The 19336-nt window shown below is 43.2% G+C and overlaps 1 protein-coding gene across 2 annotated transcripts in view; it reads right to left on the bottom strand.

Annotated features, from left to right (window-relative positions):
- The window catches only part of cdh13 (cadherin 13), a 594061-nt gene that overhangs the window by 223434 nt on the left and 351291 nt on the right, over nt 1–19336 (bottom strand). For both annotated transcript variants that reach the window (XM_062961847.1, XM_062961846.1), the window contains one exon: nt 14522–14666. In XM_062961847.1, the coding sequence (XP_062817917.1) occupies nt 14522–14666 (145 nt within the window). The remainder of the gene's footprint in view (nt 1–14521; nt 14667–19336) is intronic.

The raw sequence follows: 19336 nt of genomic DNA, 5'->3' as shown, positions 1-19336 counted from the left end.
GCTAACTCTAAATGACAGAACTACATCAATCACCGACCCTTCCTTTTAGAAAACCGAAAACCAGGAAGGCACCAATGATATCCCCATTGCTTCCTCCTTTTTGGGGTGTGTGTGTGTGACAAAGGTGGCACAAATCTCTCGGTTGATTGATACCGGCAGCTCTTCAGGTGACAGACTTATGACACCTGAGTTGACAATTTATCCATTGTCCTTTGCTGAACATTCAGCACCGGTCTGAACCAGGCACCTGCTGCTGTCACAAGAAATGACTCTCCATTGTTATATGGCTGGAGCACAATGGTGGGATTTATGTCCAGATGAGCAGGAGGGAAGAGCAGAGCTGGGGACAGATATTACACAGATCAGGCCGCATGTCTTCAAACCAAGGAACTGAATTGATGGCCTGTGATTTCAATTTGTGCATCGATGTGGCTCAGATTTGTGCGTTCCTACACAATATCAAAGGGCCCTGCAGTGAAACAAGAGGTGGTCTGGGGCTCAGAGACTTGTAACTTATGGTCTCAGCCATGAGCAACCAAAGAAACAGAGAAACATGACTCACGGGTTGTCTACCACGGAAAAGAGACATTCCTTGGAGGAGCATCTGCCAAGTTCTAATTCCTTGATATTGCAAACCAGTAAGTGTAGAAATGTGATCATGCAAATATTGGGGTGGAATGGGTGGTTGGAAATATCTTCCCATCATCCATAGATGGGTGCTTTCTCAGTCTATTCCCACTGGGTTGCTGTGAGTTTTTCGAGCTGTATGGCCAATGTGTTCCACCAGCATTATCTCCTGATCGAGTGATGGATGCTCAACTTGGTCTTGGATTACTTTTTGGTCCCTTTTCAAGCACACAAGAGGAACTCCTGGAGGACCCCAAGCCAAGCTTGGAAAGCAACCAGAAAGTTGTCCCAGACCAGGTCTTGTAGATGTTGAACATCCATTACTTAATCCAATGAGAATGTGCAGCTGTAGACAAGTCTACATAGGGACCACCAAACACAGAAGCATTGCCCAGACATGAATCAAGGAACTTGAAAGGCACTCCAGATAGCAGAGCACTTACATCCACCTCCAACATATCCTTATTCAAAGCTTGCCATCACAACAGCATTAATAGAAGAGGACCTGCTTGAGGACCTTCTTCTTCTTCACATGTGGACTTCCATCTCCAAAGAGATGTCCTATCTCAGATCCCTTGGATACTTCCTCAGATACTATACTGACAATTCATATCTAAAGGAGGATAAGGTGATGGTGGAGTTGATGGACATGATTTCTCCTCCTTTTTTTACAACTCACACATCATCATTAAGAGTAGGATGCTTGAAAGAATCCAACTGATCACAACATTGATCAGAATTTCATTGATCATGACACGTACCAAGTGCCTTTGTGGAAAACTAGATGCTTCTTCTCCATTGTGGCATTACATTTTCACCTCTTACACCACCGCTAATGCACACAAATCTATGCACAGGGCTTCCCCAACCTTGGCTCTCCAGGTGTCACAATTCACTCATGATTTTACACACTCGCTGCAGGATTCTGCAGTTCAAAATGATGCTCACTAACCTCCTCCACGTTCAATCTCAGCTATATTGGTAACAACAACCCATTGCACACTTTCTCATTTGCAGGGGGAAAAGAGAGGATGTCTCAACATATCAACGCTTTGACAAATGAGCAACTGCAACAAGATTGCTCACATGTTGGGAATTATTTTAGAGTAAAATGTGCCTCCGCACTTTTTTTTTTGGCAAACCAATGCTTCTGCCAAGAACATGAGAACCTTTGCTGAAAATAATCCCGCTCATTTATGGAGGGTGCCAGCTTGTCACTACCCTCACATCTCAATGATTTCCCATTTCATTGGGTTCTCCCAGAATCAATGGTTTTCATTTTTAGGCATTGTCCCCTGGCTGATACATTTATGAGAGTCTTGTGTCTCTGTGTGCTGTTGTTTGTTTTTGTGTTTCAGGACAATGCATGGAACATCATGAGATGATGATGATTCTGGAACATGTGGTCAACGTTGAGATTTTGACAGATGGATGTGCAAAGGTAAATGCCCATTCTGCTAAGCATGTAGTGACCAAACCAGGCGTGAAAGGGTAGACTGAGAGGTTGGACTTTTCAGAGAAAAGGAATGCATGTAATATCAGTAGGCTGTCTTTGAATCATGAGATTGATAAGCAGAGCATAAATGTCCTAGGCACCATGATTTATTCCTCTTTTTCCAGTCCATGCTGATGAGTGAGTGTGCATTTGTATATAGTTTGGGAAATGTAAATAAAGCAAAATAGCCGCTCTACGTGAGATGTGATGAGGCTTCTGAATGATTGTAAGGGAAAGCACTTGAGTATATATGCGTGCCCAGGCAACTGATGTTCTCTGGGTCAAAGAAAAGGGAATCTGTAGAAGATTGATGGATGTCTTCCTTCCCAATATCAACGTCAACACCATATTTTAGGGGGTTTTTCCTCCAAGTTTGGGAAGGAAGCCCTCAACTTTAGAGGTTGCAGCTCATGATGTGGTAGAACCTAAGGTTCATCTACCTCGGGCAGTGGCGCAGCTGGTTAATAGACAGATGCAATAAATCACTACTGACTGAGAGGTCATGAGTTTGAAGCCAGCATGGTTCGGACTGAGCTCCCAACCATTAAATAGCCTAGCTCATTGTTGACCTAATAATAATAATAATAATAATAATAATAATAATAATAATAATATTTATAGACCATCCTATTTCCTCAGAGGACTCAGGGCGGTTTCCAACATGATAAAACCAATACAATACAATACACATAATAAAAACAGAACCATACAACTATTTAAAAATAATACAAGTAATAAACATAAATACACAACATACGATCCAACGATGAAAAATAAAGCTAGTAACAATACTCAATTTACGGGCCGTATATTCCAGTTCAAAGCAGATAATGTGGGATTTTATTCAGCTGTGTGAAAGGGGCCTTAGGCCCCATCTACACTGTCATAAAATCCAGATTATCTTTTTTGAACTGGATTATATGGCAGTGTAGACTAAGATAATCCAGTTCAATCTGGATTATCTGCTTTGATAATATCGGTTATATTGCAGTGTAGATCTAGCCTTAGATACAAGGCATGTGGATATGAAGACTGAATATAAAATGCCTAAGCAATCCAAAAGACAGTTTATTTATTTACAGTATTTATATTCCACCCTTCTCACCCCGAAGGGGACTCAGGGCGGATTACAATGAACACATTTATGGCAAACATTCAATGCCAACAGACAAACAACATACAGTATAGACAGACACAGAGACATTTAACATTTTTTTCCAGCTTCACGATTCCGGCCACAGGGGGAGCTGTTGCTTCACTGTCCACTAGTGGCTGTACTTCCTCATTCCTTTCCTCGTGTTTTGCTGGCAGTTTTATGGTGTTGTAAATTAGTTAAATTAGCCTCCCGCATAAAGCGTACCTAAATTTCCCTACTTGACAGATGCAACTGTCTTTCAGGGCTGCATAGGTCAACAGCAAGCCGGGCTATTTAATGGTCGGGGGCTTAACCCAACCCGGGCTTCGAACTCATGACCTCTCGGTCAGTAGTGATTTATTGCAGCTGGTTACTAGCCAGCTGCGCCACAGCCCGGCCCACAGTTGCATCTGTCGAGTAGGAAATTTAGGTACCACTTTATGCGGGGAGGCTAATTTAACTAATTTACAACACCATAAAAAAGTCCAGTAGCATGAGGAAGTACTTCTGGAACATGGCCACACAGCCCAGAAAACACACAACAACCTGACATTTAGTAAAATTACAACAGCCTCCACTACAACTCCCAGGATTTAATACAAACTGCAACTCCCAGGATTCAATAGCATTGAGCCATGGCAGTTTGAGCAAATTGATTCCGAAGTAGATGCAACCTTAGAGTGGCACTCAATGGGTAAACGCAGGGGATTGCGCATCTTTTGCATATTCTGTGGTTGGAGGGAATGTGCTCAGGGTCGCATGCCAACTTTGAGTGAAATGAGTCTCTGTTCACTCCCCAGCTCATTGTCTCAGGTCTCGGAATTACAAGGCCGTGGCATTCAATTAGCGCATAGCACGGGTGCCTTCCTTCCGTCCCTCCTCCGGCCGCTCCCTGCTCTTAGAAAGCCTCTCCCGTCCCTCCCTCCGAGGCCGTACAAATAGATGCTTAAAGAAGAGACAATCAGGCCTCTTCCAGAACACATCGGCACAAATGAGCTTCTCTCTGCAAAACGGAGCAGAATTATGCTTGCGTGTTGAAGAAGCCAACCGTCTCCGGCACCCAGAGGGGATCCTCAACGCTTCCTTAAAAATTCATTTGTTCTTTAATTAAGGAACACGATTTCCTCCCCCTAATTAACAAACAAACAGTCTAATATAAATAGATCCCCAAACATGGGTGCTTTGATTGTTCTGCGCCTAGGAAACAGGTTGCGCAGGAAGTGTTGCTTTTCAACACCGGAGAAGCAAACAAGGAAAACAACAAGGAGACACCATTCCGTTTCTTTCCAAGAATTATGGGAAGTGAGTGGGTTTGCTGTGAGATTTCCGGACTGTCTGGCCACGTTTGAGATGCATTCTCTCCTGACATTTCACCCACATCTATGGCAGGCATCCTGAGAGGTTGTGAGGTTTGTTGGAAACTAGGCAAGTGGTATATACACACACACACACACACACACATATATATACAGTAGAGTCTCACTTATCCAATGTAAACAGGCCGGCAGAACGTTGGATAAGCGAATATGTTGGATAATAAGGAGAGATTAAGGAAAAGCCTATTAAACATCAAAATAGGTTATGATTTTACAAATTAAGCACCAAAACATCATGTTATACAACAAACTTGACAGAAAAAGTAGTTCATTACACATTAATGCTATGTAGTAATTACTGTATTTACGAATCTAGCACCAAAATATCACAATGCATTGAAAACATTGACTACAAAAATGCATTGGATAATCCAGAACGTTAGATAAGTGAGTGTTGGATAAGTGAGACTCTACTGTGTGTGTGTGTATATATATATATATATATATATATATATATATATATATATATATATATATATACATACACACACACACATACATACATACATATACACACACACACACACACATATAAAAATGTAATGTGCATTTTTCCCATGGAGTAAACAACAAAACCACTGAACCAAATCACACAAAATTTGGCCACAAAAGGCATAGCCATCCAATCTATGTCTGTCAATTAAAAAACCCTAGAAAAATAAGGCCCAAATTATTATTATTATTATTATTATTATTATTATTATTATTATTATTATTTTGATGTGAACCATGAAAATGAACACAATCTGGCTACCAGTATTTAGAAAACTCTAAAATCAGAACAGTAAATAAAAACAACACTCTGGAAACAAGGAAATTCCAGACAGGAAACAATCAGGGCCAGCTAACACCTCCCAACAAAAGATTCCCCCAGGGAGGAAGCAGCCAGGCTTTGAAGTTGAAAGGCCATTCAATGTTAATCATTCTGGCTAAATGCAGTCATACTTGCCTCCAACAGACAAAAAATAAAAAGGAACAACCAGAAATATTGTATGTCCACAAGCTTTTGTTTTTTCGTGTCAGGAGCAACCGGAGTTGCTTCTGGAGTGAGAGAATTGGCCGTCTGCAAGGACGTTGCCCAGGGGACGCCCGGATGTTTTGATGTTTTTACCATCCTTGTGGGAGGCTTCTCTCATGTCCCCGCATGGAGCTGGAGCTGATAGAGGGAGCTCATCCGCACTCTCCCCAGGTGGGATTCGAACCTGGCAGCTTTCAGGTCAGCAACCCAACCTTCCAGTCACTTAGTCCACTACGCCATCTGGGGGCTCCACAAGCTTTAAGAAATAACATATAGTAACTACAGTAGAGTCTCGCTTATCCAACGTTCTGGATTATCCAATGCATTTTTGTGGTCAATGTTTTCAATACATCGTGATATTTTGGTGCTAAATTCATAAATACAGTAATTACTACATAGCATTACTGTGCATTGAACTACTTTTTCTGTCAAATTTGTTGTTAAACATGATGTTTTGGTGCTTAATTTGTAAAATCATAACCTAATTTGATGTTTAAAAGGCTTTTCCTTAATCCCTCCTTATTATCCAACATATTTGCTTATCCAACGTTCTGCCGGCCCGTTTATGTCGGGTAAGTGAGACTCTACTGTACCACCATTTCCTCAATACTTTCTTTTCCATACCATCAGATTTCGCCACAGCAACACGTGGCCGGGCACAGCTAGTTTATTAATATAATATAAGGATTTACATTCAGCCATTTCATCCCACGGTGAAGAAGCCTTCCCAAGCACAGGGCTTTTGAAGACTACTCATGAAGTCCTGGAGTCCTTTACAAATGGTTGGAGCTCTCTCATCCTTTGTGTACGTGTGACTTCAAGTCATCTCTTAACCTATGGCAACTCCATAGGGGTTTCATAGGCACGCTCTCCATATTATACTAACAATAATTACCCATTTTCCAGCCACTTCCAGATTATTCCAAATTATTACTAATTTGGTATGGACTATGAGCAGAAAACTCCCCAGGAAATCTGAGGTTGGCCTCCTCACTTTATGTGTTCCACCGCTGTCCAACTTCGGACTCTCTTGACACGCCAACGCACACCATTCCCAAATGGAATTCATTGGGTTCCCTTTATGTATCTCCCATTATCCCCAATCGTTCAGCATCTACAGCATCCTTGCATTAAGATCATCACATCATTATGGGCAAACATCAAAAATGTTTGTAGCGACTCAACACTCACCGTGAAGCACGCAACAGACACAAATAATTGCTTTTGATGTTGCCCTGGATATTTTTTTATTCATAACTTTAATTTAACATCATTAAAACCGGCAATCGTCTAATTGCATGCCTGCAATTTACTTGTGACTCTCATTACAAGGTTTTCTCCAATGATCAATCACGTTGGTGCTCATTTTCACCAACCTCTGCAAGAAAGATGTCACAAGTGTTTGCGGAATAATGTATAGGATGGAGTGGTTTGCAGAAGTGAGAAAAGTTTGAGCCAAAAACGAAGGCATATTAATTCCAGAACTAATCAGGAGCCATTAATTGAGAACCGTCTCGAAGGATCTGAAGGGCCTTCGTGTGGAAGGTGGAGCAATTCATTTCTGAAGATTGGATCTGGATAAATGGCTTCAAATTACAAGAATGGAGACCACAACTTGACATTTGGAAGAACTTTCCAATGGCAGGAGGTGGTCGCTGGTGGAACAGATGCTGGAGTCTCATTGGAAATTGGGTTCAAAACAGGGTTTAGGAGGCTATTTATCAAGGAGGTTTGAGTTATGGAAGTAGGCTACACAATGAGAAAAGTTTGAGCCTAAAAATGAAGCCATATTAATTCCAGAACTATTCAGGAGCCATTAATTGAGAACCCTCTTGAAGTATCTGAAGGGCCTTCATGTGGAAGATGGAGCAATTGATTGCTGCTGCTTTGGGAGATAGGATCTGGATAAATGGCTTCAAATTACAAGAATGGAGACCATGAGTTGACATTCAGAAGAACTTTCCAATGGCAGGAGGTGGTCGCTGGTGAAACAGATGCTGGACTCTCATTGGAAACTGGTTTCAAAACAGGGTTTAGGTGGCTATTTATCAAGGAAGCTTTAGTTATGGAACCCTGTTGCCTCTCTGTACCTTCCAGCTCAACTATTCTATGAATCAATGATTAATTAATTCAAGTTTACAAGAAACTGCAGGTGGGTCCAGATGGGGAGAAGACACATGAGTCTATGGATCAGTGGAAATGAGTAGATAAAGCATAAATAATGACATCCCACCGGTAGACCGGGAAGAATGACTGTAATTTGTAATTCGATTTGATTAGTTCTGACAAGTTTGGCCAACAGGAAACTTGGTATCTTCTTCCTACTGATTAGATCTTCGGGTTGACCCGTTTTGTGTTTCCTTTACAAATGCAGGACTATTTGAACCTGGAATGATATTGCCATTGTTTTGCTATATAATTATGGAAATTACATATTATGTAATTAGCTCACTGTTGACCTAAGCAGCCTGAAAGACAATTACATATTATGTAATTAGGAGCGTTCCCAGATATTTGCACCTTGTTGGCAAGGTTGCGAATTCACCTTAAATACAGATAATCCATATTATCTGCTTTGAATTGAATTTTGTGGCAGTGTAGACTCATATAATCCAGTTCAAAGCAGATAGTGTGGATTATCTGCTTTGATAACCCGAACTGTATGGCAATGTAGCCTCTCTAAGGCCTCTTCTACATCGTCATATAAAATCCATATTATCTGATTTGAACTGGATTATGTGGCAGTGTAGACTCATATAACCCAGTCCACAGCAGATAACGTGGATTATTGGCTTTGATAACTTGGATCATGTGGATCATGTGTAGAAGGGGCCACAGATTATCCGGCATTATAGACTCATATAATCCAGTTCAAAGCAAATAATCTGGGGTCAGAGGCTGGGAGACAGGGCAGTGTAGATCCAGGCGGAATGTACAACTGACTGTGAATGATATCCATGTGCAATGCACACCTTCATGCACCACGACACCACATACATAACTCTGCTTCTTCCACCTTGAGCTCAACAAGAATCCTCTACATTGGACCAAAAATGTCCATCATCTTCTTATGATGCATAAGACACCAATGGGAAATCCAGCCATAATTTCCACAAGGGTATCATAAGAATTATAGTAATACTTTATTTATATTCCGCTCCATCTATCTCCCCAATAGGTACCTAATTTCTCTACTTACATCTTACAAGATGTTCTCAAACTGCTTAGGTAAACAGTGAGCTGGGCTTGACAGTCGGGTGCTCACCCCGACCGGGCTTTGAACTGGCCACCTTTCGGTTGGTAGATCTTATTACTGCTGGTGATTTACCAGCTGTGCTACATCCTAGCCCATCAACAATAAGAAATAATTATCAATTCTCTTCACTAATGGCGACCGTTAATTTCAAATTAATTGGAAGCCCTGCTAAAGAAGCACCCAAATAATATTGGATGGCAGCCCTACTGCTACATGCACTGAACATGGAAAGACTCGGCGGGTGGGGAGAGATTACCATAGGCCGAAGTGGATGAGTAATGCGGACACCTTGGTTTATATTCAAGGACACACACTTAGTGGCGGAGGCAACCAAATTGCCTGCAACTGTGTTTGGAGCCCATCTCTCTTCGGGAGGAAAGAGCGTGCCTCCCCCCCCCCCCCGCTCTCCTGGCAAAGGAAAGCTCTTAAGAGAGAACCCCCGTTGATTCCCCGAAGTTGTTCGAATCACGAGTCGGCGGGCTAGAAGGGACCCTGCCGCGCTCAGCAAATTGAATGCAATCTTCATCATTTGGAAACGTAAGTGGCCCTGGTGTTTTGTCCCTCCCGCTACTCCCAGCCGTCATCACATGGGAAACGGAACTGAACATGCAAACAAAGGAAAGGAAAAGCAAAAAGGCCCCACGTCCTTACGGTAAGATTGAGAATCAAACCAATACGAGAGCGAGAGAGAATCCAGTATGGCTACAGCAACACTATAGATCAGAGGTAAATACAAATAAGTCAACATTATCCATTTTTCCACTGCCCAAAGCTTGGGAAAGTCACTACTCTGTTGGAATATTCATTTCTCAATGCATAAACAAGCAGAAGTCAGTAACACTCTGGATAGAAAGTGGAATGAAACGTGTCAAAAAAAGGAATCCCTCCTGTAAAACTAATTTCTATGCACACTTACACAGGAGGATCTCAGTCAACCAGAACTCTAAAGCAGCCGACAAAAAACTCGGAAGAAAAAATACTTTAAAGAAAAATTAAAGCATCTGTACAATACATGCTTACATTAAGTTACGTTGGTCTTTATTTGCTTTTAATTACTGCATTTCAATATTAATACCAAGTCAATACAGAGTTTATGGTGTGTTACAGTATGGGGTCTACCGTATTTTGAACATTAACTCTCAAGTAACCAAAAAATGACATTCATTTGGCATCTACCAATTCCCAGGGGTGACGGTTAACTGAGAGTCTACCACAGTCATGGGCAAGCTTGGTCCCTCCGTCCAGGTGTTTTGGACTTCAGCTCCCAGAATTCCTTCAGTACATGGACGACATACTCATAGCATAGGCATGGGCCAACTTGGGCCCTTGGACTTCAACTCCCACAATTCCTTCAGTACGTGGACAACAACCTTTAGTACATGGACAACATACTTATAGCACAGGCATGGGCCAACTTGGGCTCTCCCTCCAGGGGTTTTGGACTTCAACTCCCAACATTCCTTCAGTACATGGACGACATCCTTTAGCACGTGGATGACATACTCATAGCATAGACATGGGCCAACTTGGGCCCTTGGACTTCAATTGCCACCATTCCTTCAGTACGTGGACAACAGTCATAGCATAGACATGGGCCAACTTAGGCCCTCCCTTCAGGTGTTTTTGACCTGGAGGGCCAAAGTTTGCCCATGCCTGTTCTACCATATATGTCAGTATTTTAGGATTACATTTGAGTAGAGAAATGATTTGGCAAGATAAATTATGTAGTTGTTCAAGTATGCTTTTATATATATGTATAAGGGTTGCTACATTATTTGTGTTTTTTTCTGTTAGAAATTATAATTTAAAAAAAAATGGAGGACCAAGTAAAGTTAAGTTACCTTTTTGGACCATATTTCTCAGAATCTAACCAGGAATAGAAAGCACCCTCATCAAGTTCTACCAGTGTCTTTCAATCTCCCACAACAATAGTTTGTTTCCATGCATTTAGATATCAAACTAGCTTTGCCCGGCCACGCGTTGCTGTGGCTTATGGGAATCCTTTGTTGGCCAGGTGGAATAGCAGTGAATAGCCTTGCAGTCTCAAAGCCTGGCCGTTTTCTTGAGTAGCTGGAGCTTTTTGTTGTATGAACATAGAGGTATGGATGAGGGGTTGTGCTGCCAAGTTTAGTGTTTCTGGGATGTGTAGGTTTGTTGTTTTGTCCTAGGTCGAAATTTCATTACCCTTTTATATATATAGATTGGGGTTGGGTGATTTGTTTTGCCATTAGGTTACGTGAAGGAAGGGAGGTGTATATGTATCATCACTTGAACAGAGAGACTACCTCCATTTGCTTGAGTGACAGGCCATGCAACCCTTTGAGCATGAGGGGGCTATCCATAAAACATGACCCCCGCTATGCTTGCCCCTTCCTTCCCCGTTTCCTCCTTCAGTTTTACAAATTACGATCTTATGACACCGAACGTTCCTCGAGGCAACTCTTTTTAATTCCATGCCATGTGCCATGTTCAATGTCCCTTTTGTTTCCGCTAATTATTTACAGGCGCCTTCCATCCGTTCTGCTTTGGGGGGTTCCTCCGCTGGAATTGCACTGGATCCGGGTTATTACGGCTTAATGGGAAACAAGATGCTGCCGACTTTTTTTCTTTCCTTGTGTTAAACGCCATTCTCGAGCCATTTTAACTATCTGCTATTAGATATTGTGTTTTTTCACCCCCTTCCCCCAGTTAACCCCTTTGGGCTTTGGAACATTTGTTACAAGTTGCATATAAAAGTCAGACGCGAGAGGAATCATTGGCGCTCACCGCCGCGAGCGAGTGGAACGAGATGCTAGAGATGATCATTTAAGCAATGCTAAGTAGGGAGGGAAAGGAGGTGCAGCCTGCTTCTGAGCTTTGAGAATAACATGCCCACCAAGCTAGCGCTCTCTCCTCCCAACGGGTGCAAAACACAAGAAATCCCAGCCAGTCGTTGTCTCCTGGCTTCACCTGTGATCTCCGAGAAGCCTCGCCAGATCTTTTATGCATGCAGTCCTCAGGCACTGCGAAGCATGTGTCTATGAATTAGCTCTCCATAGTTGGGTTTCATTGGCCAAGATGAAGGGGAACCGGGGAATTGTCCCTGCTGGTGGGTGGAACTGTGGGTTTCTTTAAAAGCGTTGCTCATGAAAACGGATGCCGCGAGGCATGAAACAAACTCAGTCTGGGAGGAAGGGATTTGCAGCAGGATTACGTCAAGTCCTGCCAGGAATCATCGGGGACTGGATCCTACTGCAAGAATCATGGGAGTTGTGGTTTAACAAGATCTTTAGCTCTCTTGGTGCCTCACCAAGCTACAAATATCAGGATTCTATGGGAGCTTCTACACAAGACAGAAATGTGCACCAAAGCGGGTTTTTGGTGCGCATTTCTGTCCCCCCACCCAAAACCCAGGCTTTCCCAGGAAGTGTCTGGATGCCAAACCTAGTAACTACCAAGTTCCATTGAGTTCTATAGTATGGTTGTGTGGACTGGGTCCAAGGATCGCATGACGCAGTCCCCGAGCCCAATCCACACAGGGTTCACACCTGGCAAGGCCCGGATCTTACCTAAGATGTGGGTCTTACCAGGTATCCAATTAATTCAGAACAACTGGAAACATCACGTCCTGTCAGGAATCATGGAGGCCTGGAACCTTTGTTCTGAATTAATTTGGTTTGACCGAATCCATTATTTGGACGCCTCCGGTAAAACCGAGATGGGTCTCGCTTTAAAGGCCTGTCTGGATGGACCCTATAGCATTGAGTCAGGGCTGTTAAAGTGGTGCCCAACTGCATTGATTCCAGCACCTAAACGGGGTGGTGCAATGAGTTATTTATTTATTTATTTACATTTATATCCCGCCCTTCTCATCCGGGGGGACTCAGGGCGGCTTACAAAAACCCTTGTGCTGCTGAAATGCTGACCTGAAGGTTGCCAGCTCGAATAGGGTGAGCTCCTGCAGTCAGCCCTAGCTCCTGACAACCTAGCAGTTCGAAAACATGCAACTGTGAGTAGATAAATAGGTACTGCTTTGGCAGGAAGGTAAAAGGGCTTTGATGGGAAAAGACAAAGAAATGCCCCAAGCAATCTTGCCATCCACATGACCAGGAGGTGTTTATGACAATGCAGGCTCCTCGGCTTGGAAATGGAGAAAAAGCACCTTCTCCAGAGCGGGAAATGAAAGAAGAAGCCTTTGCCTTTGCCTGAGTGTGTGTTTCACTGTATTTCCATTTGTAAGAAGGCACTGAATGTTTGCCTCTGTTTGTGTATGTGTTGTAATCTGCTCCGAGTCCCTTTGTGGAGAAGGGCGGAATATAAATAAAGTGTAATTATGATTATATATTAATGGGGACTTCTCTTCGTTGATGTGTGTCCAAGTAATTCCAACACAGGATCACCCAAAGGCAGGGGTCCCTAAATGGAGGCCCTTGGAGCGGATGTGGCCCTCCAAGTTCATTTATCCATCCCCTGCCCTAAAATTTAGACTGAGGGTCGGCCTAAGTCTGAAACGACTTGAGGGCACACAACGACCACAATCCTAATTAACGTGACTCTCTCATCAGCCAAAAGCAATGATTTTCCTTGCTTCCATTCCTTGGGCCCAAGGTGGCAGCAATGTTCTGCATCCTTCAATTCAAAACTTTTTCTTTTCTTTCTTATCGGAGGGAGGGGAGTGTCACCTTGATTAATGGGAGGGAGCCCACTTGGCTTTCGTACGGCACGGTTTCCGCCGCATTCAGCAAACTTTTATGGCTTCTCCCTCTCATTAAGGAGCCCAGACCTCTGTTCGCCAGGGACCAAAAGTCGTTTCACAAGACAGCAAAAGTGCCAGAACATCTGTCCTGCTAAAAATGGATTTCCCGTAAAGCACTTCTCGTTGTTGGGGGGGGGGGGGAAGGGGGAAATAATGGAACTTAAAAGCTATGATAGCCAACATGATAACCATATAGCAGGGCAGTTTATTAGTATTATCGTATATCTCAGGCATAGGCCAACTTGGGTCCTCCCTCCAGGTGTTTTGTACTTCAACTCCCACCATTCCTTCAGTTCATGGACAACATACGTCAATATGTGGATGACATGGACAACATGCTTCAGTACGTTGATGATATCCCAGTACGTGGATGACATACACATAGCACAGTCATGGGTCAACTTGGGACCTCCCTCCAGGTGTTTTGGACCTCAACTCCCTCAATTCCTTCAGTACACAGACAACATCTGTTAGTATAGACAACATACTCAGCATAGACATGGGCAAACTTGGATCCTCCTCAAGGTGTTTTGGACCTCAAGTCCTCAAGACTTGGAAGGCGCTGAACAGACTGGGCTCTGGCACCACAAGATGCAGAGCCAACCTTGAGAAATGGCTCCACAAAGTGGAGTCCATGACATGCGAGTGCGGAGAAGAGCAATCCACAGGCCACCAACCACAATGCAGTCTGAGACCTGCCACATGCACAACAGAGGACCTTCTCATAGTAACACATTGGTCAGCTTCTGGTCAAAGGACATTTAGCATCATGTCAAGTTTCTATCTCTGAGTCTTTTGTATGCATTATAACTGTATTCCCAATTCGCTTCTGAAAAATAAATAAATAAGCCGTAGAATATCTGGAATTCATTGCCTTACCTGTAGGAGACCCCTCCATGACGTGCCCGATGTAGGGCCCTTCCCGAAAAAGTGGCCGGTTGTCGTTCTGGTCGATGATGATAATGTCGAGAGGGACGGGGCCTTCGATGCTTTTCCCGCTGCCGTCCGTGATCTCCACCTGGAGCTGTGGACGGGCCAAAGGAAAGAGAAAGCAACATGAGAGGGATCCTCTCACCTCTGCAAGGATCTTCCGTATACCATGCAGCTGTGGACAAGTCTACAGAGGGACCCCCAAACGCAGGCCTAAGAGAGGTGGCCCAACAAGATGACTTTTCCAAGCTCTGCATTCTCTAGAAAACTTGTTGTGTGAAAGCTTCACAGAGTAAGGCTCAATGCTATGGAACCATGGTTCCATGCTATCGTGACATGGGAGTGGTAGTTGCACTAGGTTTTCAGCCTTCTCTGCAAACTACAACTCCCAGGATTCCCATAGCATTGAACCACGGCAGTTAAGGCATGCCTTAGTTACCTCTAGACTGGACTATTGCAGTGCACTCTACGTGGGGCTGCCCTTGAAGACGGCCCGGAAACTCCAACTAGTCCAACGTTCGGCAGCCTTGCTTCTAACTAGAACTAATTATAGGGAGCGGTCAACCCTCCTGCTTAAGGAGCTCCACTGGCTGCCGTTCACCTTCCGGACGCAATTCAAGGTGCACGTGATCACCTACAAAGCCCTGAACGGTTTGGGACCCCCCTACCTTAGTGATCGCCTCTCCCCCTACGAACCTGCACGATCTCTTTGTTCGTCGGGGGAGGCCCTCCTCTCGCTCCCACCTCCGTCACAAGCACGGTTGGTGGGGACGAGAGAGAGAGAGAGAGCCTTCTCCGTGGTGGCCCCATCCCGGCTCTGGAACTCGTTCCCCAGGGAAATCAGGCAAGCCCCCACCCTGGTAGCATTCAGAAAGAGTTTGAAAACCTGGCTCTTTACTCAGGCCTTTAGTTAAAGATTGCTCATCCCCATAGCAATCTGTATCTGTGACCATTCCTGTACCGGTTCACACTTTTTACCTATGTCAACTTGATAAAGACACAGGGTCTATTCCCATCCCAATTTGCACTTCCAAGAATTTGCAGCACTTTATCAGTCACCTCGTGTTTACAATATTTATATGGTGCACCTTACCCAGTCTACTTTTACAACCTCTCCATTTTAATCCATGTTTTTATTAGCTCTTGTTATTTGTTTTTACTGGCGAATGTTTACATTTTTTATAATTGTGCATGCTTTTTGTCTATTGTTGTGTTTTATATTGCTACTAGCTGTGCCCGGCCACGCGTTGCTGTGGCAAAGTGGTGATGGTATTGGTTAAAAATTGTTGTGTAATTTTTATTTGATGTTATTTGTATTTTTAAATTAATTTTATTGTCAGTTATCTTTTTATTTATTATATTTTATTATTTTCTTGTATTATTTTTAGTTATTTTTTGTTATTATAGCATTTTATTGCATTAATTTTTTAGCGTTTTTAATTATTTTTGAGTGTTTTTTATTATTTTTATTGGGTTGCTAGGAGACCAAGTTGGAGGAGCTTAACCTTCTAACTGGCAGCAATTGGATAAAAGCAGTTATTCCTCTCTCTCTCTAATTAGGACTTTATTTTTCTTTTCTTTTTGTTGTATCAACCTAGAGCCGTGGATGATGGGTTGTGTCGTCAAATTTCGAGGTTGGGGGGCCTGTAGTTTTGTTGTTTTGTGGGTCGCCGTGATGCCATAACTCTTTTATATATATAGATTGTTTTTATTCGGGCTTGGCCCCATGTCAGCCGCCCTGAGTCCCCTTTGGGGAGATAGAGGCGGGGTATAAAAATAAAGTTATTATTATTATTATTATTAAAGTGGTGTCAAACTGTGATAATTTTGCAGGATAGGTGCACTCTGGGTCAACGTGAATCCCCTTCGTTCTCAAACAAGGGCCAAGAGTTCAACTGGAAAGCATTGCCAAATCACCAATTGCAATTACCCAACAAAAGCCGACAAAGAGAAGATCCGAGAGTACAAACCCCCGTAGTCTCAGAAATCGCTCCAAGTACCAAGAAGAAGAAGAAGAAGAGGAAAGGAAAAGAGCCTACAAAGCCAATTAGAAGCAAGCCAGCTTCTTCCACCCCAACTGTACTTGTGAGACACATGACCTCCACCGCAGGGTAAGGATTCAATGGCAGATGAGAGTCATATACCATGTAAAGCGAACCATGGCTGGGTTAAGAGCTCCCGTATTAACAGAGGGAATCAGATTGCGCCCGAAACACATAAATATTGAGCTCTCCAACCTTGCATAGCCGAGCGAGTGCCCAGGCTAGCGTAATGTATCGCAGGAGAAAGGGATAATAATAAGCCATCCATCTTAACAAAGGAATTAGAATTCTGACCTAATTCTCTCCCAGTAGGGTTCATTGCAAACCTATAAATAACTCATAAATATCAGGCACACTGAGAAGGAATAGATTAACTGAATAAACAAAGGCGATGGAGCACTTTCAGCCCCCCTGGGGCTCAGCCGATCTCCCAGGAAGGGATCACGCAGGGCAAGGTTGTGTGTGTGTGTGTGTGTGTGTGTGTGTGTGTGTGTGTGTGTGTGTTGCCAGCTAGCAAAGGCTTAGTCTCCAAATCTGATTTCCTGATGCTGCTTGCCCACGTAAGTTGGGTGAAACCAACTTGTATGAGTCTGTCTGGCTCTGGCACAAGTACATTTGCACATAGTTCTTGAGTCTCACTTTAAGGCAGATTTCAGATTGCGTTTCAGGGCACCTGAGCTTTCCTTTGAGCTTCATGATGGGATGGGAAAATCAGCCGTGCTGGAAAAGCTCTCTAGATAGCCATCTATGTTCCACGGTGGTGTCAAAGTAGACAATTAAACACATCTGAATTCACACACATGGATTCACCACTCCAGCAATTGGCTTTGGAACTGCATTATTATATTAATAGTCCACCATTCCTCCAAGGAGTTTGTAGTGGCTTATAGAGCTCCTTCCTCCCTATATATCATTCTTAGAATATCCATATCTATATATGTAAAACAGTGATGGCATCATGGCGACCCACAAAACAACAAAACTACAGGCCCCCCAACCTCGAAATTTGACAACACAACCCATCATCCACGGCTCTAGGTTGATACAACATAAAGAAAAATAAAGTCCTAATTAGAGGGAGAGGAATAATTGCTTTTATCCAATTGCTGCCAGTCAGAAGGCTAAGCTCCTTCAACTTGGTCTCCTAGCAACCCAATAAAAAAATAAAAAACACTAAAAAATTAATACAATAAAATACTATAATAACAGAAAATAACTAAAAATAATACAAGAAAATAATAAAATATAATAAATAAAAAGATAACTTACAATAAAATTAATAAAAAAATACAAATAACGTCAAATAAAAATTACACAACAATTTTTAACCAATACCACCACCACTTTGCCACAGCAACGCGTGGCCGGGCACAGCTAGTGATGTTCTAAGAGAGAATGGAAGAGAATGCTTCTGGAACATGGCCACACAGTCGAGAAAACTCACAGCAACCCATCCATATGCCTGGATTGTTTGAACTTGAGTCCCCTGATAGTTTCCTACTTGTGATACTCAGTGGCCTCCCAACTGACCGTGGTTGGACTTGACGTCTTTAGGACGATCTCTTTTTCTCCAGATCTCTTTTAGGCCTTGCAATTCTAGCCTTCCATTGTATGTTCTTCCCTGTTGGCCAGTCTGTGGTCTAGATTGCGCTTCCAAGGCCTTCAAGTTGGCTGGTGTTTTCCAGACCCTACGTTTTTAAGACCAAGACTTCAGAGTTGAGATGGTACTTAGTGATGGGACTTAATGACCGCATTAAGCATCCGTCACTACCGTGATGGCTTCTTGTACAAGACCAAACGACCTCTCAGAACATATCATAACAGGATGCATGAAACCATGAAGGAATCATAGAAACTGAAACAAGACTGGCCCTATCGTTAGATACATGGTGTGACAACTTCAAGTGTCAGATGTGTGAAGCAGCACTGGTATTTTGTGACAACCCTGCACAGCATCTCTCAATATAAACAGTCACTCATTACTCTCATTGTCATTTCAGGAGGCATAGTCAGTAGTCCACTCCAAAGGTCCTTACCAAAACATCCAAGTGTGTGCGTAGTCCAAAGTTCCAAAGCCAAGGTCCAAAACACGATAAGGCACACAATACCACCAGACAGAACTCCAAGCTGTAGAAGCTTCCAAACACTGCTCCCAGCCAAGGCCAAATCCCAACTGCCACTCTGTATGTGATCATAGCACAAGTGATTGCACCTGCTGGCCCTTCTCTGAGCTAGTGGGTGGACCTGCACAGCTGAACAGCATCAGTCCTCAGTTGCAGTCTTTCTGGGATGCTCAACTCGGCCTCATTGCTCTCTGATCTCTCCTGGCACTTGGTCCTGCACTGCAGGGGTGGCTTCCCCAGAGTCAGGCTGCAGCTGTTGTTCCCGGTTTGCTACTGACTCAGATGCTGGGCTTCACAGCCTTTCATCTTCGTCTGTATTGGAGACCCTGACACATTTGCCCAAGTGTTGTTTTTCATATCGCTCAACCAAGGCTGTCCATTCACTTGGAGTAAAGACCTGTGTGGTGCACACATTGTGTTTTTCATCCGTTCTAATATTTTGTGTTCTGGATGAAAACTCCAATGTTCCAGTGTTGCTTTTAGATTAAACTCTCTGTTTCATTGAGCACCACTTACAGACCTTCGTTGTCATGACTCCAACATGACTCAATTGTGGAATTTTCATGGCAAGGCTTATTCAGAGGACACTTATCACTGCC

The sequence above is a fragment of the Anolis carolinensis genome, unplaced genomic scaffold (genome assembly GCF_035594765.1).
Source record: "Anolis carolinensis isolate JA03-04 unplaced genomic scaffold, rAnoCar3.1.pri scaffold_9, whole genome shotgun sequence".
Classification (NCBI taxonomy): Eukaryota; Metazoa; Chordata; class Lepidosauria; order Squamata; family Dactyloidae; genus Anolis; species Anolis carolinensis.
This window is presented reverse-complemented; position numbering and strand designations above follow the sequence as displayed.